Source organism: Salvelinus namaycush, chromosome 1, assembly GCF_016432855.1.
Source record: "Salvelinus namaycush isolate Seneca chromosome 1, SaNama_1.0, whole genome shotgun sequence".
Classification (NCBI taxonomy): Eukaryota; Metazoa; Chordata; class Actinopteri; order Salmoniformes; family Salmonidae; genus Salvelinus; species Salvelinus namaycush.
The window spans coordinates 56,857,774-56,882,462 of NC_052307.1; the positions used below are offsets into that span (position 1 = coordinate 56,857,774).

Here is a 24,689-nt window from a genome sequence, read left to right on the forward strand (position 1 = left end):
TGAACCTTGTTTGAAGTCACTAGGTCACATGACCAAGGAGCTATTGAAATTCTACATTTTGAAAAATGTATGGAAAACCATGTGAGATGAAAATGGACAAACTAAAGGGTGTGGAATGTGTAGGCCCACTGAGTGGACATTCTGAACCTTGTTTGAAGGCACCAGGTCACATGACCAAGGAGCTATTGAAATTCATTTTCTATGAAAAAGTCATGGAAAACCATGTGAGATGAAAATGGACAAACTAAAGGGTGTGCAATGTGCGTCTATGCCATCGGGTTAGCTACAACCAATTTTGAAAGTGTTTGGAGTAATGGTTAAAGAGCTATTGAAATTTGAAAAATGGGATTTGTCATTATGTTGATGGTCCCTAACTGCTGTTGGTGGACTAAGGAAAACTACAGGTGAATATCCATTGAATATTCAACCTGAAACTGTCTTTACCTCGGTGTGTTGCTCAGGTAACGTGCCCTATGAATACTGGTTTTGTGCTATTCCTTCAGGAATATGACGTCAAATTATCCGGGTTGAACAAGAAGCAGTATCAAAGCAATCTGAAGGCCTGAGAATGAATGCATGCTTGGCCTCGAGTCTCACCTAGGACTCAGAGACCTTGCTGTACAGTTTGGGTGCATGGATGCAATCAAAGTAGCAACCCAAATACTAGAACGGTGAGAACTTGAAGAGTAGCCTACTCTGGCCAACACACAACTATTCTTCAAATATTTTGTAAACTACTATTTTCAGCAAGTCTTCTCTCCTGAACAAGACACCGTCCCAAATATCATACATTTGTCAATGTAAATATGTTAACTTAATAAGATTAATCCATGTTTGTGTTCCAGGTATGAAGCGAGCCTTCCTGCTGCTCAGCAAAAAGATGTGGACCTGTCAAAACCACTCTTCACTACAACTGCTTTGAAGGCTGCATGCAAGTGAGTGTTACGGTATTCCTGTCAATGTTTCTCCCTAAACCATTATAATCAGGTCGAATGGTTTATGGAGAAACAGTAACACTCACCTGATTATTAATGAAACCTAATCACTATCCCCATGGACATCTCTCCAGATGCTTGAAGATCAAAGTGGACAGGAAGCTGTTAGCGTCATCTGGTGCTCAAAGGAATCTTTGACAGGCTGTGCACCCAGCTCCAGAAACGGGGACAGGACATCTGCAGTAAGTCTGCTGTCATATGATAAAGGGGTTTGACTAACATATGGTGGGAAATGGGTGAAAGCCCAGGAAGGGCCTTTGGATTTAAAAACGTACTTCTGAGCAATAACGTTCTGTTAACTAACAATACCTTTTTTTTGTGACATACGATTCAGAAAGCTGGAATTATTGTGGCCTTTTTCATAGTGGCCATTTGTACTTTTGCCCCTAGTGTGTGGAGTTTTACTTTCCTGGGTGAAAAGAGAATCTAGGTCATTCCTCTCTCTCATTGTTGTCGTGGTTACAGCCTGGTGGGAGAGAGTGGATGTTCTATTTTAGGACTGAAAACTTCAGTGAGTTGGTCTCCCAATCAGGGATGTCCAGATCGCTACGTACAACATGCCTATTACAAGCAATCTCAGAATGTTGTGGCTGAAATCAGTTTCTGCTGGCAGTAGGTAGAGTGAGTTCAGGTATGGTCCTCTCTCCCAGGTATGATCTTTAAGTATCTCTTGATTTTTTCCCCCAATAGAAGAAGCCACTCCAATGAAGAATCCAGTTAAAACGGCACAGAAAAGACACACTCATAGAAAGTATAGGATAAAAAGAGGAAGGTAAGTGTGACCAAATAATAACCATAGCAAATTCCTGATTATGTCCTTAGAAAAGTGTAACTCTTAATCTTTGCTGTATTGCGGGGTTAAAACAGTGTTCGAGGGAATATTTTGTGCTGTCTATCAAGGCCCTTTCCTCCTCCCTTTTAGAGGAAGACCTGCCGACATCTCACAAGCAGCAGAAAGAGGACTCTGAGGAGTGCGCTACACAGGATTACGAAGAGTGGAAGCGAAGAATCTTAGAAAATGCCCTTAAAGCCAATGCATAAAAGTTAATTTGATAGTCAGCTCAGCCATAAAGTGGAAATGTTTTCACAACCTTGGGCTTGTGATCAGTGAAAATGCTGTCTAGTGCTGAGTAGTGAGGCTGGAGCTCTCGTTTTCTTTGCATGTGAACTCTAATGAGCAAGTACATGTCTAGTAATGAAGCACATATGAGCTTACTTCAGATTTTGGAGAAAGTTACCTGAAAGGTGTTTTTATTCGTTTTTTAAATAATTTATTTTATCATGGTTTATTGTTTCAACCATGGTTGTTTTATGCTATAAGCCTTACATGATATGTAAGCATGATATGTTTGTATTCCGTACAGTACTTTACCTTTTCTGCCCCTCAGTGGCAGTGTATGAGACTTACTTTAAGAGAATTCTGCTGTGCTGTTGCTGGTCAATGTGTTGGATTTGTACAGTTAAGATTAACATTCTGTGGCGTTTTGGCGTTCACAATTTATGTTGGATGATAGACAGTCTTACCAGTTGGCATTAGCAACTGTTTTTATTTAGACAGACCACAGTATGAGTTGGAAATGGTTCTAATAGTTTTTCTCACCATTCATTTTTCCATCTGGGATTTTAGAACTACTTCCTACGTTTTGATAACCAGACATCTCTCTCGAACAAGGTGACTTATCAATAATTAGCATTGCGAATGAGTAAATTGTGGCAAATATATTGATGACTCACCTCCGAGAGAATTACACAGCTATCAAAACGTCACGCCAAGGTAAGCCTACATCTAACACACAATTTAATTAGAATTGTCATTCAAGTGGCGCAGCGGTCTAAAGCACTGCATCTCAGTGCTAGAGGCGTCACTACAGACCCTGGTTTGATTTCAGGCTGTATCACAACCGTCCGTGATTGGGAGTCCCATAGGGCATAATTGGCCCAGCATCATCCGGGTTAGGGTTTGGCCGTCAATGGAAATAAGAATTTGTTCTTAACTGACTTGCCTAGTTAAATAAAAAAATTCACAATGTGAAAAATGAATGGCGGAAAAACCATTGGAAGCATTTATGTTTATGGGTGTTATGGCGATTCCACTGTGCCAGACTATTGACAATAGTATAAGTCTGGCCATTTGTGGCTTCACTTATTTTAATAAATTAACATTTATAGTCATTGAGTTATTCTTGGTGAGTTCAAGTGGAGGTGGGGACACTGTCACAAAATAATGCTCTATGGGAACACCGTACTGTCAGTCAGGTTGTGTAGCATGCAAGCAAGTAGCCCATTCAAAGCCTTCATAGAAGGAAAGATTGACAAGACAAGGTAATCTGTGTGATTTGTAAAGATTCCCTTATCATATTAAATAAACCAAAAATGAAAGCCTTGTGAACGTGTCGTTGTGATTTCAACGTGATGTACATTCAGCAAAGCAGTTCAAACATGTCAGTAGGAGTTGTCATTAAATAAACAATTACACCGAAGTAAGTAAGTAGTAAGCTACCTGCTTGAAGCGCACTGTGAGCCCAGGGTAATTTAGTAAGCACTAACAGGAAGACTGCACAAAGTTGTGCACTGTACAGTATAAAAAGGGATTAGAATACTACAGTACACTTCAATGTCCATCATTGCAATTTGCATACCAATGCCAGACACTGTTGCAGATCACGTCCTGTCGCCTCAGTCCAACTAGCACAAATGGCAGTAATGCCTGCCATGGAGGTACAACTACTCAGTCTTTGACAGTCTTCTCACTGCTATACAGTGTTTATGGGATGATTCTGGCGAAACCTCTTCAGCCTGTTGGCTGCAGCAACCACATAGAAGTGTTTCTGCAAGGAAGTAGAATAATTGAATTTAGATCACTTTCCTATAAAAAAATATTATTCAGACAATTCACTGTAACACAGATGCAATGTGTAGACCTATGATGGGATGCATGGGAACATGTGTAACAGGCTTCAGTCCTCACCTTCCACTGTTTATGAGCGGCCAGGTAGCGCTGGAGCTTGACTTGGGACTTGAGCCGCACCTGGTGTAATTTGGCTTTATCCTCCAGATTGTTCAGCCAGGCATGCTTCATGCAGCCAGTTGCACTGAGTCGACTGCTACAATACAGACCCAGGATAGGAGTATCAATACACATAGGTTGACGGACAAAATGGACATTCATCAAGAGAATTGGTTGACTATAATTTTACACGATGCGATACAACTTCCAAAACCGTATTAATCCTTTCTGTTTATAAACTGAGTTTTCAATGCCGCTGCTATTATGGGGTGAAAACATTCTCTGTAACCCATGCCTCATCTAATGCTGGTAGCCTATCATGAAATAGCTGCTGCTAACAGCAGAGATGTACCCATTCCCTGGAAAGAAAAGAAAAGAAGCCTACAGAGGGAGGCTAATGATGAGCCCACTATGATCCTTTTCACCATGGCTGATAGTGGGTGTTGGGGTGAATAACACACGACTGAGTGCCCCGATTAGGAATGACCAGATCATTAACGGTGACACAGCACAGAAAGAACAACAAGGTGGCTGTTGCCATCTGCAATCCGGGCTGTCGTTGTTTCCTGCCAGCTGACCACTCAGTGAACAGTCCAGTGTGGGAGCACACACACAACTCACTCAGGCCCTGGCAGTGTAGTTTGCATTTAAATGTGACTCAAATGTGCTACTTTCTATTGACCTTCTATATCCTGTTTATTCAACTCATTTGGATTTGATGGCACATATTCAAATAACCCATTTAGACAAATGGCAAAATGAACCATCAACAGTCCGATTGTGATTCAGTGGCAATGAGGTGCATTCAGTTGGAATATTCCTGCCTTACATAAACAATAGGCCTTTTCGTTTTACTAAATGAGATGGTGCTATGGCCATGATTGAGTGGGGAGGACAAAGAGTGGAAAACAATATAAACTCAGCAAAAATAGAAACGTCCCTTTTTCAGGACCCTGTCTTTCAAAGAAAATTTGTAAAAATCAAAATAACTTCACAGATCTTCATTGTAAAGGGTTTCAACACTGTTTCCCATGCTTGTTCAATGAACCATAAACAATTAATGAACATGCACCTGTGGAACGGTCATTAAGACACTAACGGCTTACAGACGGTATGCAATTAAGGTCACAGTTATGAAAACTTAGGACACTAAGAGGCCTTTCTACTGACTCTGAAAAACACCAAAAGAAAGATGCCCAGGGTCCCTGCTCATCTGCGTGAACGTGCCTTAGGCATGCTGCAAGGAGGCATGAGGATTGCAGATGTGGCCAGGGCAATAAATTGCAATGTCCGTACTGTGAGATGCCTAAGACAGCGCTACAGGGAGACAGGACGGACAGCTGATCGTCTTCACAGCGGCAGACCACGTGTAACAACACCTGCACAGGATCGGTACATCAGGACAGGTACAGGACGGCAACAACAACTCCATCAGTGCTCAGACTGTCCGTAATAGGCTGAGAGAGGCTGGACTGAGGGCTTGTAGGCCTGTTGTAAGTCCTCACCAGACATCACCGGCAACGTCGCCTATGGGCACAAACCCACCGTCGGCTGGATCAGACAGGACTGGCAAAAAATGCTCTTCACTGACGAGTCAAGGTTTTGTCTCACCAGGGGTGATGGTCGGATTTGCGTTTATCGTCGAAGGAATGAGCGTTACACCGAGGCCTGTACTCTGGAGCAGGATTGGAGGAGGAGGATCCGTCATGGTCTGGGGCGGTGTGTCACAGCATCATCGGACTGAGCTTGTTGTCATTGCATGCAATCTCAACGCTGTGGATTACAGGGACGACATCCTCCTCCCTCATGTGGTACCCTTCCTGCAGGCTCATCCTGACATGACCCTCCAGCATGACAATGCCACCAGCCATACTGCTCATTCTGACAGGAATGTCAGTGTTCTGCCATGGCCAGCGAAGAGCCCAGATCTCAATCCCATTAAGCACATCTGGGACCTGTTGGATTAGAGTGTGAGGGCTAGGGCCATTCCCCCCAGAAATGTACCAGAACTTGCAGGTGCCTTGGTGGAAGAGTGGGGTAACATCTCACAGCAAGAACTGGCAAATCTGGTGCAGTCCATGAGGAGGAGATGCACTGCAGTACTTAATGCAACTGGTGGCCACACCAGATACTGACTGTTACTTTTGACCCCCCCTTTGTTCAGGGACACATTATTCAATTTCTGTTAGTACACATGTCTGTGGAACTTGTTCAGTTTATGTCTCAGTTGTTGAATCCTGTTATGTTCATACAAATATTTACACGTTAAGTTTGCTGAAAATAAATGCAGTTTACAGTTTTTTTTGCTGAGTTTAGATGAATAGAACATGAATTGTAAGGAAGATGTAGTATACATACCATTTAGTTGGAATCAGCAGTCTGGTAACAAAGTCCTTAGCTTCCTCTGTGACATTCTCAAATGCCTCTGAATCAAAATCCCAGTTGGCGTGAAGGATGTTGTTCATAGTCTCTGCATCGTTGTCCCCCAGGAATGGAGACAGTCCACTCAGACTATTAAAACAGGGAGATATTCTTGGTTAGTCACATTTTCATACAGTCCTTCTATACATTCACTCATTAGAAAGACAAAGCAGTCATCAAAGTCATGATGCTACAGAGAGCTCCGCCTCAGTGCCCTGTTGCATGGAATGAAAAGTATGGGCCAGGCATGTAAATACGAAGTTTGAGAATATGAATCTTAGACCCATACCACACTTCAACACAAAGACTGTGGGCAATGGTTACGAAGGAGCAGATGTACGTGCCACGTTCCAGAGAAATTGAAACAAAACACACTCACATGCTGATGCTTACTCTAAATAGAATAGAATAATTAAATTAGCACCATGGAGCCCTGGGTAGTGCTAGGTATTCAGGCAAGCTGGCGGCATAGTAGGACAGCCACACTTTCTTATTTTGAGCGAACCCTCCTAAATCTCCTTGGACAGCTGTCCGGTTATTAGCATTAATTGAATCTGCCGGGTCCTGAGAAAAGACAGGCGACCATTGGGATGCACACAGTTCATTCAGGGCCATGGTTGAGGCTGACAGGCAACATTGCGAGGGGGCAGCAGTGGGTATGAATTTAGTAATAGCTGAACAGTGTGCTAGTGTGAGTGACAAGAGACAAACATGCGTTTATAGATGGATGGCAAGCATGTTTCCAGTGGCTAGGATACCATTGGTTGACCCTTTACAACAGATCAGATCCTCATGTTACACCAGAGGAGGCTGGTGGGAGGAGCTATATGAGGACAGGCTCATTGTAATGGCTGGAATGGAATTCATGGAATGGAGCATGTGGTTTCCACATGTTTGATGTGTTTGATATTGTTCCATTTATTGCATTCCAGCCATTACAATGAGCTCATCCTCCTATAGCTCCTCCCACCAGCCTCCACTGTGTTACAACGTATGACTGATGCTGCTGCCTAGCAGGGGTGTGTGGTGAGTATATTTGTCAAGCGGAGGTGTTTCTCTGTGTGTGTGTGTGTGTGTGTGTGTGTGTGTGTGTGTGTGTGTGTGTGTGTGTGTGTGTGTGTGTGTGTGTGTGTGTGTGTGTGGTAATACTCACAGCATATAAGTAATGACTCCTACACTCCACATGTCCGTTGGGAATGAGACAAAGTCGTAGTTGACCACCTCAGGAGCCAGAAATTCTGGAGTGCCAAAATTGACCTTTAGTTTCTCTCTGGGTCTGTACCTGAGGGGAGAAGGGCACATTTGAACAATGGGAACATAAAGGTCTCACCTATTACAACAGAGCGTCATGGGTGGAGACTCAGAGTTACAGAGATGGCCTACTTTTCACCAACCTGTCTACTGGGTGACTGTTACCATGACTACCTCATTGGCTACTCAATTGAGGATGATAGAAAAAGGGAGATGTCAATAGATGTGATTTGTAGATTAAAACAGCTCTTGTCACTTAATGGAGAAAATATTGAGAAACGTACTTTCTGGCCAGACCAAAGTCTATTATCTTGATCTGGTTCCCTGTGGAGTTGACACAAAGAATGTTCTCTGGCTGAGAGGAAATAAGGAGCGCATGTAAGAATCCTTACACCAGGGTGATACGTAATATAATTAAAATCCATGTCGAACTAACAAGTCTTGCAATATATTCTATGTATAGTATATGATTTTTACCTTGAGGTCTAAATGGAGAATGTATTGCTGATGGAGGTACTGTACCCCCTCACAGATCTGTCTCATAAACACGATGGCATCCAGCTCTGTCAGCTGGTAGTTCTCGTCAACGATCCGGTCAAACAACTCACCACCTTCCACACTGCAAAGACAGGGAGCTGGTCAGTGCCGTAAAAGTGATATTGTTCTACTGTGCAAGAAGCAAAGAGGAAATTGAGTGGCATAGAGGTTAATTCCACTAAAACAATGCTTTGTAGCCTGGAACAGTGTTTGCCTTACCCACATGAAATGCAGATAGGTGGTGCTATTAGAGTTGCAATTTCTAAATACTGACTTCATGAGAATAATGACTTACTACTCCATAATAAGCGTAAGGTTTGTCCGTGACTCAAAGGCATCATAAAGCTGAATCAGGTTCACATGGTTAAGTTGGTTCATCACCCCTATTTCATTCTTCACTTCATCCTTTGTTACCCGGTGGGAGGAAGTAAGAGAAGAGAGAGCAGGAAGTCACTCAACCTCAGCAAAATGAAAATCACAATCTATCATATTTCATGATTTTAGAAGAAAAAAAAATCTAACCACTTATACCCATGCTTATACCCATATCAATTATATGTATATGACACTATACCATAAACACATTAATTGAACAATGTATTATGCAGACCTGGGTTCAAATCAATGATGAATATATACCCTGGATTGCTGATGCTATGTATTGGACAGTGAGAGGCTTTGAAGCCACCGATCAACCATATTGGCACACTCCAGTAAGCACAGTCCTCCATAGGAATGAATGGAGTTCTACAGTATTTCAATTAAATGTTCAAGATTAAAATGACATGTATTTAAGTATTTTTGTTGTTGTAGTGGGAACAGTGACATTAGTAATCACATTTTTTTTTACTATAATTTTAAAGTATACATGAAGGTGTCTGTAATAGAATAAATGTGGCAAAACAAACGTAGACATTAATTAGGAAATGCATTTCTATAGCTTTCAAAATATGTTTTACAATGGTGGGGGAGTGCTAAAATGGAGGCATGGTGACTTCAACACACCGCCCCCTATCAGTCATCTAATAATGTGGCCCCAATCAACTACTTATAAATAGCCTACTATTTAAAAGTATTTTCAAATACATCATTTCAAATTCCTAACCGACCTGGGTTAAATGCATGGGAGTGTATTTGAGTCAGTGTATTTTAACATTTTCAAATACATGCCAATACTTTCCAAGCTTATTTCCAAATACATTCCAATATTCAAATACTTGTCTCTTACAGTAAAAAATATATTTGATAGTAATTGAAATACCCTAAAAAAGTACTTGAACCCTGGTATTATTCCAGTAAGAAACAAATGAAGTGGATATTTCTGATTAGTATGAGTACATAAGAGCAATTTGCCATGGAAATCCCGTAATTACTTCTGAACAAAATGAGTACATGACATATTGGACATAAGAAACATTGTACTTTGCTCAGTGTATGGCTGAGTGTCTCGGAGTCTACGCCCAAAGCTAAGTTTTTGATTGATTAAGAAATACATTATTAAATTAATCACAAATTCAATACCAGCTTTCTGTTGTACTCATTCAATGTGTCAATAAAGGCAAGGTCAGAAGAAAAGCCAAAGTTAGAAAATTAAAACAGTGCTTATAAAGAGAGTGTGGTGATTAGCAGGTGCAATACGAGTCACATGTTGAAGGCGAAGGATGTGAAATTAATCTCGACGGGAGCCGTGGTGGATTTTGGTTAAGAGAAGAGACACAGGTGCATGCTGTATGTAAATATGTGCTCTTTAAAAGTGCAAAATGCAGAAATCAATCCCCCATTTCCCGGATGCTAAAATTATAATTGTTCGCCGTCTTTCAGTTTATGTGACAAAACAAGCAATGCATAGTGTACAATCATTGTACCATCTAAACTGCAGTGAACCATCTTTTCAATAACCAAAAATATTGTATTTTCAGCTGTTTGAAGCTGTTTTAGAGCCAAAATTAAAAGACGCAAAAATGAAACTTATGAACGGGAAGCATAGAAATAGCGCACATAGAACATATCTACCGCTTCTTATGCCGGGTGTACACTACTTTCAAAATCCAAACATCGCTGAACCTCTCACATTAAACAACCGTCTTTCCTGTATTTATTTGTCTTGCTTGTGCACACTAATCGATCTGGCACATATGGTGTGTCACACACTACAAGATTCTTCACTTGGTCACGATTCTCCATACCACCATGCTGTCTCGTGAAAACAATGACATGATGATGTGATTCGATTGTTAACGTAGCTAGAATGAGCTGTGGCTCAAAGCAGCCTCATAAAAGTTTTCAGTCAGACATTCACGCTTGCTACAGCAGAGCTAAAATTTGTAGCCAACATTTTGAATTGAATAACATTGCTTCTGAACTTCATAGCTGTAACGATTTTACACTTTTGCTTTGGTCAAAGGCAAGTACAAATGCATACCACCCTGCATCCCACTGCTGGCTTGCCTCTGAAGCTAAGCAGGGTCGGCCCTGTTCGGTTCTTGGATGGGATACCAGATGCTGTTGAAGTGGTGTTGGAGGGCCAGTAGGAGGCAGTCTTTCCTCTGGTCTAAAAAAAAAATCCCCAGGGCAGTGATTGGGGACATTGCCCTTTGTAAGGTGCCATCTTTTGGATGGGATGTTAAACGGGTACCCTGACTCTCTGTGGTCACTAAAGATCCCATTGCACTTATCGTAAGAGTAGGGGTGTTAACCCTGGTGTCCTGGCTAAATTCCCAATCTGGCCCTCATACCATCATGTCCACCTAATCATCCCCAGCTTCCAATTGGCTCATTCATTCCCCTGTAACTATTCCTGAGGTTGTTGCTGTAAATGAGAATGTGTTCTCAGTCAACTTACCTGGTAAAATAAGGGATAATAAAACACTAGTAGTAGTCATGGCTCCTGCAGGAGAGTACACATTCTGGGTGATGTGATACTATGTCATCTCACTGGCTTCTTCTCTGGCGAGCGCTCATTGGCTACTGTTGATCACCGTTCACAAAAATTGTTGTTGCACATCTCACACGACAAGAGCATTGCAGATTTTGCGCCGATAAAATCAAACACGTTTGAAAATATTGGGACGTCTGGGACTGCTCAGCGGCGAGATCGGTAGCCCTCAGATTGTTTCTCTGACACGCTCACATTAAATGAGAGTCTGTGACGGCCGCACGCCCCGAGTAGGCAACGACATTGGGATTTTGTCTCTAATCTCCAAAAACGTGTCTGGGATAGCTAAATCAGGGTGAAAATTGTGTACCGTAAACCCGGCTTTAAACTTGATTTCAATGAAAATAACAGATCAATAATTCAGATTTCTATGTGAATTTGGTCAGTTCACCCCAAAAGTTAGATATTGCATCTTTAACTTCGTTGCAAAGTATTTATTTATTTATTTTGAGATAGAGAGAGCTAGTATGCATGTGTGTGTGTGTGTGTGTGTACCCGTGCGTGTTTGTAAGTGTGACTAGCTCTTTAATCTGCGGCTAGAGAATTGCTCACATCGAACCTCATAAATAAACTTAACAGGAACATAGAGAGAGGTCAGGGTGGGTGTGTAAGGTTGGAGTCAGAGAGAGGAGTGGTACAAAGACCACAGGTCTGTTGTTGTATATCCACTTACTCTCTCCCTCATTCCCTTTACTTTGATCAACTTCGCAGCGAGGATTAGGCCCGACGACAGTTCTGCGCACTTATGGACCTGCCCAAAACGTCCCCTGTGGAAACAAGGACACTTATGAGTGCGTAGATACTTTACATAAGCTACCATTCAAAAGTTTGGGGTCATTTAGAAATGTCCTTGTTTTTGAAAAAAACAAAACATTTTTTTGTCCATTAAAATATCTGGACATTTTGAGCCTGTAATCGAACCCACAAATGCTGATGCTCCAGAAACTCAACTAGTCTAAAGAAGGCCAGTTGTATTGCTTCTTTAATCAGCTCAACAGTTTTCAGCTGTGCTAACATAATTGCAAAAGGGTTTCTAATGATCAATTAGCCTTATAAAACGATAAACTTGGATTAGCTAACACAACGTGCCATTGGAACACAGGAGTGATGGTTGCTGATAACGGGCCTCTGTACTCGTACGTAGATATTCCATAAAAAAATCTGCCATTTCCAGCTACAATAGTCATTTACAACATTAACAATGTCTACACTGTATTTCTTATCAATTTCATGTTATTTTAATGGACAAAAAAGAAGAAAAATTGCTTTTCTTTCAAAAACAAGGACCTTTCTAAGTGACCCCAAACTTTTGAACGGTAGGGTACATTTGAAAGAAACAGGTGTGAACATGAATATTTGTTCATAGACATTTATGAACATACATATATACATCCTAGCCGCGCAAGCAGACTCTACGTGGTATTCTCGGAATCTGTGCTTCAGGTTTTGTAGAACCTTTAAAATGCTAGAACTCAAGGCTTCATACACCCCGACAAAGGCACCAAAGAGCACAGCACAGACCCACAAGCAGTCAATCTTGAGGGGTATCCTTTGCGTTGACCTCGGTCAGGGCTTTGCAGACATACTCCAAGGACCTGTTTTACTCCTCTGGTTTCATTGGAGGTATATCATCATCCGCCACACATGGAGAGTTTACTAAGCCAACTTCTTTATGTAGCGAGAGAGCACCTCTACTCTACTCTACATGGACCATGGAGATTTTAAAAAGCCCCTATGCAAATGGCCACTCAACACCTGCCCAAAATAAACCCTGTCCATGACAAGCATAAAATAAGCCAGTGCTTATTTGCAGACTCCGTGGGGGATTAGCCATGTCTCTGTTGCCAGTTGTTCAGCTCTGCTGCTGATACGTACTCTCTCTCCTTGCTTTGCCCATCGCCTGCTATCATGCTATACTGCACAGTCTGTCAGTCTGCTAGCCCTGTTTATCTGCTAATGCTGCACCTGGTTACCACTGCTGCAGCAAGCTGCTCCTCTTGTGTTTTCTACATCGTTACTGTCAGTCAACATCATTGGGTAGATGCCAACCTGACAGTGTATTTATAGCAGTAGAATATCAGTTGGTAACCCTCACTTACAGTAAGTATGTTGTGTTTGGGGGGGTAACAATAATGGGAATAATATATGTAACACCACAGTCTGTGTGTACGGTAAACACATTCTCGTTGCCCTTAAGAATTAGGACTCACCCTCCAAGAACCGCGTTAGGCTTTACAGCGTAATAAGAGCCCATCGGGACTTGCTTGGCACTCACAATGCGGTGCTCAAAGGGAGCGGGCAAGGGTGGGCAGTCATCTGGAAAAGAAGAGCACCGGAGCATGATTTATTATATGCTTGGTGGTATGGGTAATGATCTGTGGACTTATTGGAAGATTGACAGACCATGAGGAGCATATTTCATACTGCATTTCACCCAGTAACATAACGCTGTGAAATCCATATTGTGATGAAAATGACATTGATATTGCACTTCTTACCTATGACCAATAGTTGTGCATCCAGGCCTGCCGCCTGTGCAGCTGCTGTAGGGTTTTTAACAACTAAAGAGGGAGTTGGCTGAGGGATAACTTGTTTTGCAGAGTCTTTCACTGTCTCAGACTCGGGTTGAGGTGGAACAGGTTTGTGCTGCTCTGTGGCCGCCACCGGCTCAGGCTGGACCTGAGGGACAATCGTTACGGACTCTGGTTTGGTGACCACATCCAGTGGGCTTGTTAGTGCACTGCTGTACGGGGTTGGTGGTGTTACAATGATAACAGGCTCCTGAGGACTGACTGCAGCCTTTGTAAAGTCCTCTTCAGGGAGAGTGTCATTCTTGGAAGGAAGAGAAACACTTTCAGGGGCTTTCTCCAGCGGTTGCTCCTCAGTGGTGGAGATAGGTGGCTGTGATACAGTGCGCTCTGGACCTTGTGGAACCTCTGTCTCCTTGACTTTGATGTACTGACTGTCTAACTCACTGCTCACCGAAATCATGGTCACATCAGGAGTCCTAGCAACACAGTAACATTACAAAACAGTCAATGTTTGAACAATGCATAGACCTACACTTTTTCTTCATTAATGAAACAGAATATACATGTAACTAATGAAACCAACGCGACAGCAATATATTAGATTACATTTTAGATTAGGGTGTGTTTATCAGTCACATGTACAGGGACGCAGATGTAATTGCAGGGTACAGTGAAGATATTATGCTCCTGGCTCCAAGAGCGCAGGTCAAAATATAGATAGCCTATAACTCATATTGTTACTATGAGTAGTGAGATACTGATTCTCATCCTAAGTACCCCCATTCTTGAAATGCCACTTAGAGTAGGCATGTAAAAAATTGGCAACAACAGAAGGACCCTTTGATGTTCTTTATCCCCATTAGCATGTACCTCATGTTGCTCACCCTACTCAGAGTGAGAGCCCACTGCCACTTGAAACCCTTTCATTAGAGACATGAAAAGGCAGCAGTGGGGTTTAGCTTGAGGATAATTTATTAAATCCCCCCTGTGCTTTCACATTTCGAGCTGAAAGTGTACATCAGTGATTGAAGGTGCTTTGTTAGACCTCTTTGATGACAATTGATGTCAACTCAAGAGATCCACCTGTCACGCTTTTCATAACCCTGTTGGGAGTAATGGTACGGCTATTTGTTGACAAAAAAAGCACTTAATAACAAGAGAGATTGCACTTTGGATAACTGGCATTTTCTATTGGTTAAGAATCAGTGAAAGCCTACCTCCTCAGCTCAGAAAGCACTTCGATGGTGACCTCCACCTGAGCTACGACCACATCAGGGGCGAAGGTCTGGACTCTGGTGGGCCCTCTGCTCTTTAAGGTGACCTCTTTGGGCTTGCGAGAGCCTTTACTACCCCAATCATTATTGGTAGATGGGAATAAGGCCTCGTCGACTGCAAGGCCCTCGGTGAGAGCTTCGGATGAACTGCAGGGATCAGGCTCAGGAGGAGTTGGGACTTCCACTCCATGGTCTGCGGCCTTCGCTTCCTTTACAGGGAGCTCTACCGCCTTCTGGTCACCTGTGGGAGAACAGCAGCATATATACCAAAAGGAATTAGCACAAGTAATCACTCATTTGCTTACGGAATCCCCACCCACTCACATTAACTTTGCAGAAAACATCCAGGCAGTTGTCAGTAACTGGTCAACATTGACTGAAAGCACCTTAAAACACATTTGATGTAAGAAATGGGATATACATTACCAGCCAAAAGTTTGGACACACCTACTCATTCAAGGGTTTTTCTTTATTTGTACTATTTTCTACCATTGTAGAACAATAGTGAAGACATCAACACTATGAATCAACACTATCAACACGACATGATTCTACATGATGTGGAATCAATTTTTTTTAATTAAAATTAAAAAAATGTGGAATCATGTAGTAACCAAAGAACGTGTTAAACAAATCAAAATATATTTGAGATTCTTCAAAGTAGCCACCCTTAGCCTTGATGACAGCTTTGCACACACTGTACAAATAATGTTTGATTGATTAATTGATTGATTGATCCAGGCTGTATCACAACTGGCCATGATTGGGAGTTCCAGAGGGCGGCGCACAATTGGCCAGTGTCGTCCGGGTTTGGCCAGTGTAGGCCGTCATTGTAAATAAGAATTTGTTCTTAACTGACTTGCCTAGTTAAATAAAGGTTAATTTTTTTTAAAATTACATTAAATTGAAAAACATTAACTGAAAAATATGTATCAATGCCAACAGATAACACAGAGACAAGTCCAGCTTACCTGTGGCGATTTGAGTCCCCTGGTCGCAAAGAGTGACTTTAGGCTTTACTCTGCTATCTTCTGATTTAGTTTTCTGAGGGAAGAGAACATCTTTCATATATATTGTTGCTTACTACTTCATCACAATCAGGTTTAACAATCATTCTCCCACCAATGTGGTATAGTTTGAACAAGATAAACCACATATAGCAAACAGGATAAATAAAAAAGTTAAAAGCTGAAATATCTTATCTACATGTTTGTTCACATCCACTCATCACCACATTGCCAATACGTCAGGCATGGACTTGAGGCATGGAGTATGATTGAGGCATGGTCTTTTTAGTATTAATGATGAACTGGTATGGCATATTTGAAATGACAACACATAACTGATAACAGATGCCTACTGGGCTGACTCAGCTGGACTCTGTTATTAGTTTACACTAAGCCATGAGTAACTGGGAGATGCCAGCAGTGGATATGGCCTGGAAGTACACCGCAGGGTGATAGCATGGGTGGGCAAGAAGCAATGTTGTTGTGATCTGTGTTCGCACGGCATACCTTACTCGCTCTCATTATAGAGCCCATCTGTCTGCCTAACACAAAATTAAACTGCACTATCTCCACTAGAGGTCGACCGATTAATCGGAATGGTCGAGTAATTCGGGCCGATTTCAAGATTTCATATCAAGGTAAGTTGCTAGCTAACATTAAACTTATCTTATAAAAAACAATCAATCTTAACATAATCACTAGTTAACTACACATGGTTGATGATATTACTAGTTTATCTAGCTTGTCTTGCGTTGCATATAATCGATGCGGTGCCTGTTAATTTCTCATTGAATCACAGCCTACTTCGCCAAACGGGTGATGATTTAACCAGCGCATTCGCGAAAAAAGCACTGTCGTTGCACCAATGTGTACCTAACCATAAACATCCATGCCTTTCCTTTAAAATCAATACACAAGTATATATTTTTAAACCTGCATATTTAGTTAATATTGCCTGCTAACATGAATTAACTAGGGAAATTGTGTCACTTCTCTTGCGTTCCGTGCAAGCAGTCAGGGTATATGCAGCAGTTTGGGCCGCCTGGCTCGTTGCGAACTGTGTGAAGACCATTTATTCCAAACAAAGACCCTAATTAAATTTGCCAGAATTGTACATAATTATGACATAACATTGAAGGTTGTGCAATGTAACAGCAATATTTAGACTTAGGGATGCCACCCGTTAGATAAAATACGGAATGGTATTTCACTGAAAGAATAAACGTTTTGTTTTCGAAATGATAGTTTCCGGATTTGACCATATTAATGACCTAAGGCTCGTATTTCTGTGTGTTATATTATAATTAAGTGTATGATTTGATATTTGATAGAGCAGTCTGACTGAGCGGTGGTAGGGAGCAGCAGGCTTGTAAGCACTCATTCAAGGGGCCTCCCAGGTGGCGCAGTGGTCTAGGGCACTGCATCGCAGCGCTAGCTGCGCCACCAGAGTCTCTGGTGGCGACCGGGAGGTCCGTGGGGCGACGCACAATTGGCCTAGCGTCGTCCGGGTTAGGGAGGGTTTGGCCGGTAGGGATATCCTTGTCTCAACGCGCTCCAGCGACTCCTGTGGCGGGCCGGGCCGGGCGCAGTGCGCGCTAACCGAGGGGGCCAGGTGCACGGTGTTTCCTCTGACACATTGGTGCGGCTGGCTTCCGGGTTGGAGGCACGCTGTGTTAAGAAGCAGTGCGGCTTGGTTGGGTTGTGCTTCGGAGGATGCATGGCTTTCGACCTTCGTCTCTCCCGAGCTCGTACGGGAGTTGTAGCGATGAGACAAGATAGTAATTACTAGCGATTGGATACCACGAAAAGTGGGGAGAAAAGGCGGTAAAATTAAAAATTAATAAAAATTTTAAAAAGCATTCATTCAAACAGCACTTTCGTGCGTTTGCCAGCAGCTCTTCGCTGTGCTTCAATAATTGAGCTGTTTAGGACTTCAAGCCTATCAACTCCCGAGATTAGGCTGGTGTAACCGATGTGAAATGGCTAGCTAGTTAGCGGGGTGCGCACTAATAGCGTTTCAATCGGTGACGTCACTCACTCTGAGACCTTGAAGTAGTTGTTCCCCTTGCTCTGCAAGGGCCGCGGCTTTTGTGAAGCAATGGGTAACGATGCTTCGAGGGTGGCTGTTGTCGATGTGTTCCTGGTTCGAGCCCAGGTAGGGGCGAGGAGAGGGACGGAAGCTATACTGTTACACTGGCAATACTATGGTGCCTATAAGAACATCCAATAGTCAAAGGTATATGAAATACAAATGGTATAGAGAGAAATAGTCCTATAATTCCTATAATAACTATAACTTAAAACTTCTTACCTGGGAATATTGAAGACTCATGTTAAAAGGAACCACCAGCTTCCATATGTTCTCATGTTCTGAGCAAGGAACTTAAACGTTAGCTTTTTTACATGGCACATATTGCACTTTTACTTTCGTCTCCAACACTTTGTTTTTGCATTATTTAAACCAAATTGAACATGTTTCATTATTTATTTGAGGCTAAATTTATTTGATTTTTGTATTATATTAAGTTAAAATAAAAGTGTTCATTCAGTATTGTTGTAATTGTCATTATTACAAATAAATAAAATAAAAATAAAAAAATCGGCCGATTAATCAGTATCGGCTTTTTTTGGTACTCCAATAATCGGTATCGGTGTTGTAAAATCATAATCGGTCGACCTCTAATCTCCACCCCAAAAAGATCTACATTTCAATCTATTAGTCAAATGTATTTTATAAAGCCCTTTGTACATCAGCAGTCAAAGTTTTATTTTTTTACAGCTACCGAGCCTCAAACCCCTAAGAGCAAGCAATGCCGAGGCAGAAGCACATTGCTTAGTAGCCCTTGATCCTGACTCTTAGTTCCATTACATTACACTACACATAAGAGTCATTGGACGAAAGCGTCTTCTATAGGGGGGATTTTTGTTTCCGATCAGCAACCTTTCATATAATAATTTTCAAAAAACAGAAGTCAAATTTGTACACACCTTTATAGCGTTAGGGTTCCAACTTAGCCATATTATGTTACAGTGCTTGTTTTTACGGAAAACATCTGCTAAAAACATTAGCTATCTGCATCTTCAAACAGCTGTGTGTAAACGGAAGACAGATGCCACAAATGTGTTGTCACTGAAAAATAACGTTGGCTGCAACGGTGTTAAAACAGTGTACAGTAAGTGTGTATTTTGAAGTGATGTGAAAGTAGAGGATTTATATTTCTAGAACTTTACCAAAGTAGACACTCGATTCACGTTTAGACGGAGTACTGTATTTGTCTGTTTTGGCTTCCACAGCCAATTCACCCTTTAAACAGAACAGGTAAGGTCCTTAGACTAAGGAGTCCAATATTGGGCTAAGTGGCTCCTTTTCTGGCTGTACCTGGTAGAGATTTTAGAGTACTTGTGTGGCCATTAAGGCCACATTGTTTTACAAGACGTATATTGGTGCTATATCTGAGTGTTTAACACCTTTTCTGTCTTCGGAGTTGGTCATTTTGGGGGATTTGAATCTGGATTGGCTATCCCTGGCCTCAGATCAATTTAAGAGCATATGCATTGATTTTAAACTCACTCAATTGATCTCAAAACCCACAAGGCTAAATGTGAAAAACCCTGTTAACTCCTCCTTGATTGATTTAATTCTTACTAACCCGCATAAATATTTGTCTAGCGGGGTATTTACATATGATATCAGTGATCATTGTCCCATAGTATTTATTAGAGATACGAAACAGCAAAATACTAATTCTCATTTAATTAAGAACATAACTTTTTTAAATGTTTCTCCTCAAGGGTCAATACATGACATGTTCTACTCTGATTGAGCCACTGTATCCTGTATTCCTAACCCTGAGTTGGCTCTAGAAAATGTATCCTCCAAATGTATTCCTCTGGCAGATAAACAGATTGGCAATCTTTCAGACAATTAAGAAACAGATACTATCTCGATTAAGAAAGCTAAGTCAACCTACTTCCTAAGCGTTGACCCTGCTGGTGATCCTTCTACATTTTGGGAAAACAGTAAATGCACTGAAGCGTACAAATTCCTCTTCATCCCTGCCTAAACAAGTTCTGTCTGACTCTGGCATCATAACTGAGAAGAATGGGATAAGTGATGCTTTTTAGTTTTATTTGAGAGAATTGGTGGTTTAACTGACCCTGGTCAGTCAATCGACTGCGCTTCCCTTCGCCAGCTTCTAGCTGACTGGATGGCGAACCCGTCAAATCTAGTGCATCTTTGTTTAAATTTCAACAATTTACTATCTGTGATGTGCTAGATGCCTTGTTAAAGATTGATGTAAAACAAATCCACTGAGGCTGATATGCTTGACCCATTTTTGCTGCAGCTCTCTGCCCTCCTGAATAATTAACCCATATTTTTTACCTGACTATTATATCTGGTACTATCCCCAAGGTTTGAAAGGCGGCCCATGTACTCCCCCTTCACAAAGGTGGAGATGCTTGTGACCTAAATAATAATAAAAAAAATCGCCCTATTTTTCAACTTTCTTGCCTAGCTAAACTATTAGAATCCTTAATTCTCAGCTAAGATCTTTCTTATCTTTGAAATGCTTTCTAAATGTACATCAGTCAGTGCTATAACCTGGTCTAAAAACTATCTCTGCTGCAACCCTAGTTATAAATGATGTGGTTAACTGTATGGATAAAAGACAACATTGTGCTGCCCTCTTCATTGACCTGTCAAAGGCTTTTGATACTGTTGATCACTCACTGCTAATTCAAAGGCTTTCCTCAATTGGCCTAGACCAGGCTGCATGTAACTGCTTAATAAATTACTAGACAGATAGAACTCATTGTGTATCTACTGATGGTGTTAAATCAGGTTTCCTGGATATTACAAAAAGGTGTCCCACAGGGTTCTGGTCCCTGTATGGTTTACATTAACAATATTGACTTGTCTCCCCCCCCCACGGTTGACCAGGCTCTATCTGAAATTCAGTCTGCATACATTGTATTACAGAAAAACTCTACTGACCTGAAATTAGTATTGCAGGTAAAACTAAGTATATGTTGTTTACCTTTACGTCATTCAGCAGACACACGACTTACAGTAGTGAGTACATACATTTTTTTTAACTTGTCCCCCATTGGAATCAAACCCACAACCCAGGCGTTGCAAATGCAATAATATACAACTTGAAAATAAATAATCTACAGGCTTCTTTCTCTCTACCAACTGAGACACACAGGAGGATGGATGTTTTCTTGAGTGATGATTTACGCATATGCACTTTTGATGGTGTCCATATTGATCGTGTCCCTGCTTACAAATATCTGGGCATCTGGATAGAGGAAAAGCTGTCTTTTAAAAACTGTGATGAGTTAGTTAAGAAGCTGAGAATAAAAATGGACTTCTTCTGTAGAAATAGGTCCTGGCTCTCGCTAAATAGTAGAAAGCAGATTATTCAGTCGACGTTCCTATCGGTACTAGACTATGGCGACATCATCTATATGAACGCAGCTGCCACTTCATTAAAGCCGTTAGATGCAGTTTATCATTACAGGCAACAGTTTAAGTACTCATCACTGCATTCTCTAACCAGAAAATGGTTGGCTCTTTGATGTCACGTAGGTTGATACATTGCTATGTTTTCATATATAAAGCCCTTTTACAAAAACTCCCACTGTAGCTAACATCTTTACTAAACTTTAGACATATGAGTTACCACATCCGGTCTCAGGGATGGCTAACTCTGGAAATTCCTTTGGTCTTTACTGACTTAGGTAAATCAGCTTTTAGTGGAACAATCTTCTAAATGTACTTTACATTTAATATTAAAATGTACTTTACATTTAATATTTTGGTGCCTCTAGGGCAATTCAGAAAGCTGATTGAGGGCTTTATTATTGATGAAAGTGTTTGTTTTTTATGACCATGTTTTTCCTTTCTGCTTGCATTTTGAAGTGTGTCTTTTCTGTAGTGCTCATCTGTAAAAGAGACCTTGGTCTCAGTGGGACTCCCTGATAAAATAAAAAGTTTAAAATAAAAGATCGTATTGAATTACTATTCTAATTCCTAATTATATGTTCAAACGAATAGATAACCCGCATTTGGTTCCATCTGCCTTCTAATAGTTTGTTAGTAGGCTACTTTATGTGGTAGCAAACATTAGTATTTAATGTCAAGATTATCAAGATGCCTGTGATGAGAACCTAATTTTGATATGAATCAGAAAATAGATTCTTCATACATTATATGTAATCCAGATTCTTTACCCTAAATTGTCATGAGCTGGTGGGGGAAGCATACAGTCAATGGGAAAAATCCCTCTCACTTCAGTTTCACTTTGGACTTGACAGTAACATTACTGAAACAGCTCACATTGTTTCCCAACAGCTGAACAAACATTCTAGAGACAGTCGGTGACAGAGGTCGCCTGGTTAAGTGACATTGCACAAGGCTCCTATAGTAGCAACACTTTGCACTGGGGATTTCAACTGACATTTTGCTGGACAAACGTCCACCTTCAATTTACACTTCCTCATTATGTTAGGTCCTGCCCTAAGAAAATAGCAATGACCACTTCTTGAGAGTTAACATTTAACAAAAGATGTTGTTATAGTAGTCAAATCACGAACATTAAAATCCTTTCCCACAAGCCCAAAGCATGGATTAGTCATTTTCAAAAGAGAAATCGTTCCCTTTATTTTACACCACATCATTTGGTGAATTAAACAGGATGAACATTGCATATCCTATACTGCAAATGAACTAATTTGAACTCATGTTACCATTTGAATGAGAAAGTATTTTTTTTAAAGTGTGAGAACAAAACATAATGACAGTGCACTCAGTACAGAATGCGTACTTTCCAAAGGTTAAATTAAGTGGGTAATGGCTCACAAAAGAACGGATTATAAAATGTTAAAACCATAACTCCAACATTTTCAAGCACCTAAGGACATCACATTTAGTTCTGAAATGGCAAAGATGTGCCAGCCTGCTTTAGCATGAGCTCACTGACCTCCTCCTCCTCTTGGATGTACAGTAGGCCCTGTTTCCTCCAGGGTACGATGCCTTTCAAGATGAACTCCACTATCTTAGAGCTTCGGAAAACTTCCCCCACATATCCCCAGAGCTTGTCCACGGCCGAAACCGAGCTCTCTATTCCTTCAATTTTCTCCCGTTGCCATTTACCCTCCTGCTGCAGGTTCTTCAGCATTGCCACGGTCTCCCCACACAGTACCCTGACCTCCGAGAACAAGGCTGGGTCCCCTCCACCTCCACGAGAGCCCCTGTCCCCCGCCTGGGGGTCCCTGTCTTTTCTGAGCTGGGCCAGGTCCTTCTCCAGCATCCCCATGCCCTGGCACACCATATCCAGCCTCCTGAGGACCTCTGTCTGGCTACAGGCTATCTGCTCCACCTTCACCTCAAGCTGATTCAGCTTGACCTCCATGCCTCCCAGGCTGTTCAGCAGGCTGTTAGTTGGCTTTTTCATTGCTCCAGAAGGGGCCCCAGCATTGTCCAATTTACCCCCCTCGTACATCTTGGCAATGCAGGAGGCCAATGTCTCTGGTTTACTCATAGTTCCAAGAAATTCCACACAGAAGGGAACAAGTGTCAGGCGAAACAAAGGAAGCTGTGCTAATCCACCTTGCTCCAAGCTGAATTGGATCTATTTTAGTTCAAGTTCCCGAGGTGGTGTTGTTCCGCTCCCATACAGGCAGTCTGCCGGACCCTGTTGTCTGTATGTGCCAGAGACATGACACTACTTAAATAAACACCAACTCTTCGCTATCTTATCTTTCCACTTGTCCCCCCCCCCCCCCCCTCTCTACCTACCTCTCTGTCCCAACGTTTTTATATAGTAGCCCCCCCACTGCCAAAATTCCAATGGCCGCTTGACGTCACCAAAACATTTAAATTCAACCTCAGAAGATGTTGTTGACTGGTGGGCATGCAAGGAATGACCTTTTGAATATGGCCTTTTGCCAGTATTAAGAGAGAGATGATGGACTTTGGAAAGGTTGTTGTTTTAAAATGTTGACCCATTGTCATGTTGCTTCCCCATTGGGGAAGTACAGGTTGTACAGGTTGTTTGTTTGTTTGCTGGTTGGTATATGTTTTAGTTTGTTTACTGCTGTTGATAGAGTGAAGTGAACCATTGATGGATCTAAAGGTTCTGGTCCGCCCAGCACAGCTGCTCTGATTGGGCGACTGTCCCCCATCATCGCTCAAAGGAAAGTGACTTGACATTGGCTGACACTTCCCTTTAAAAATAAACCTCTGTAGACAGAGGAATGATGAAGTGCAAGCAGGAATCTAAGCAGTCGCCCTCTCCCTCTGGTCCATGGTAAGGGAGACTGGGGTTGGTTGTCTCATGGGTTGGTTGTCACAGTGCATATCACTCTGAATCTAGAGGGTGCTGTGTAATAATTAAAACGTTCAAAATGTATGAATTATTTGAAAGAACTCATCCGCCTGGTCAATTCATGTCAGCATGACAAAGCATTGAGGTGAAGGGAATGTAAACTCAGCAAAAAAGGAAACCTCCTCTCAGTTTATTTTCAGCAAACTTAACATATGTAAACATAACAAGATTCAACAACAGACAAACTGAACAAGGTCAACAGACATGTGACTAACAGAAATTGAATAATGTGTCCCTGAACAAAGGGGGGGGGGGGGTCAAAATCAAAAGTAACAGTCAGTATCTGGTGTGGCCTCTAGCTGCATTAAGTACTGCAGTGCATCTCCTCCACATGGACT

The 24,689-nt window shown here is 41.7% G+C and overlaps 1 protein-coding gene and 1 pseudogene across 1 annotated transcript; one reads left to right on the forward strand and one right to left on the reverse strand.

Moving 5' to 3' along the window:
- The first annotated feature begins 212 nt into the window (after window positions 1-212).
- LOC120052278 lies at window positions 213-2,244 on the forward strand (annotated as a pseudogene).
- A 1,077-nt stretch (window positions 2,245-3,321) lies between these two features.
- LOC120046139 (myosin light chain kinase 3-like) lies at window positions 3,322-23,712 on the reverse strand. The gene is made up of 13 exons (XM_038991138.1): window positions 22,945-23,712; window positions 15,923-15,995; window positions 14,895-15,192; window positions 13,645-14,153; window positions 13,357-13,462; window positions 11,820-11,913; window positions 8,507-8,616; window positions 8,152-8,293; window positions 7,959-8,029; window positions 7,577-7,705; window positions 6,361-6,513; window positions 3,964-4,099; window positions 3,322-3,823 (listed from the first exon to the last, which is right to left on the reverse strand). The coding sequence occupies exons 1-13, from the start codon at window positions 23,503-23,505 to the stop codon at window positions 3,749-3,751; spliced, it is 2,457 nt and encodes an 818-aa protein (XP_038847066.1). The 5' UTR covers window positions 23,506-23,712; the 3' UTR covers window positions 3,322-3,748.
- Between the last annotated feature and the right edge of the window lie 977 nt (window positions 23,713-24,689).

Bases quoted from the DNA above. Each gene is read 5' to 3' on its own strand.
- LOC120046139 (XM_038991138.1), bottom strand. From the start codon at position 23,505: ATGAGTAAACCAGAGACATTGGCCTCCTGCATTGCCAAGATGTACGAG. The intron at 15,996-22,944 runs GTCAGTGAGCTC...CTCTTCCCTCAG, and splicing joins ACATCCAAGAGGAGGAGGAG to AAAACTAAATCAGAAGATAG. The intron at 6,514-7,576 runs GTGAGTATTACC...CTGTTTTAATAG, and splicing joins GGAGTCATTACTTATATGCT to TCTGAGTGGACTGTCTCCAT.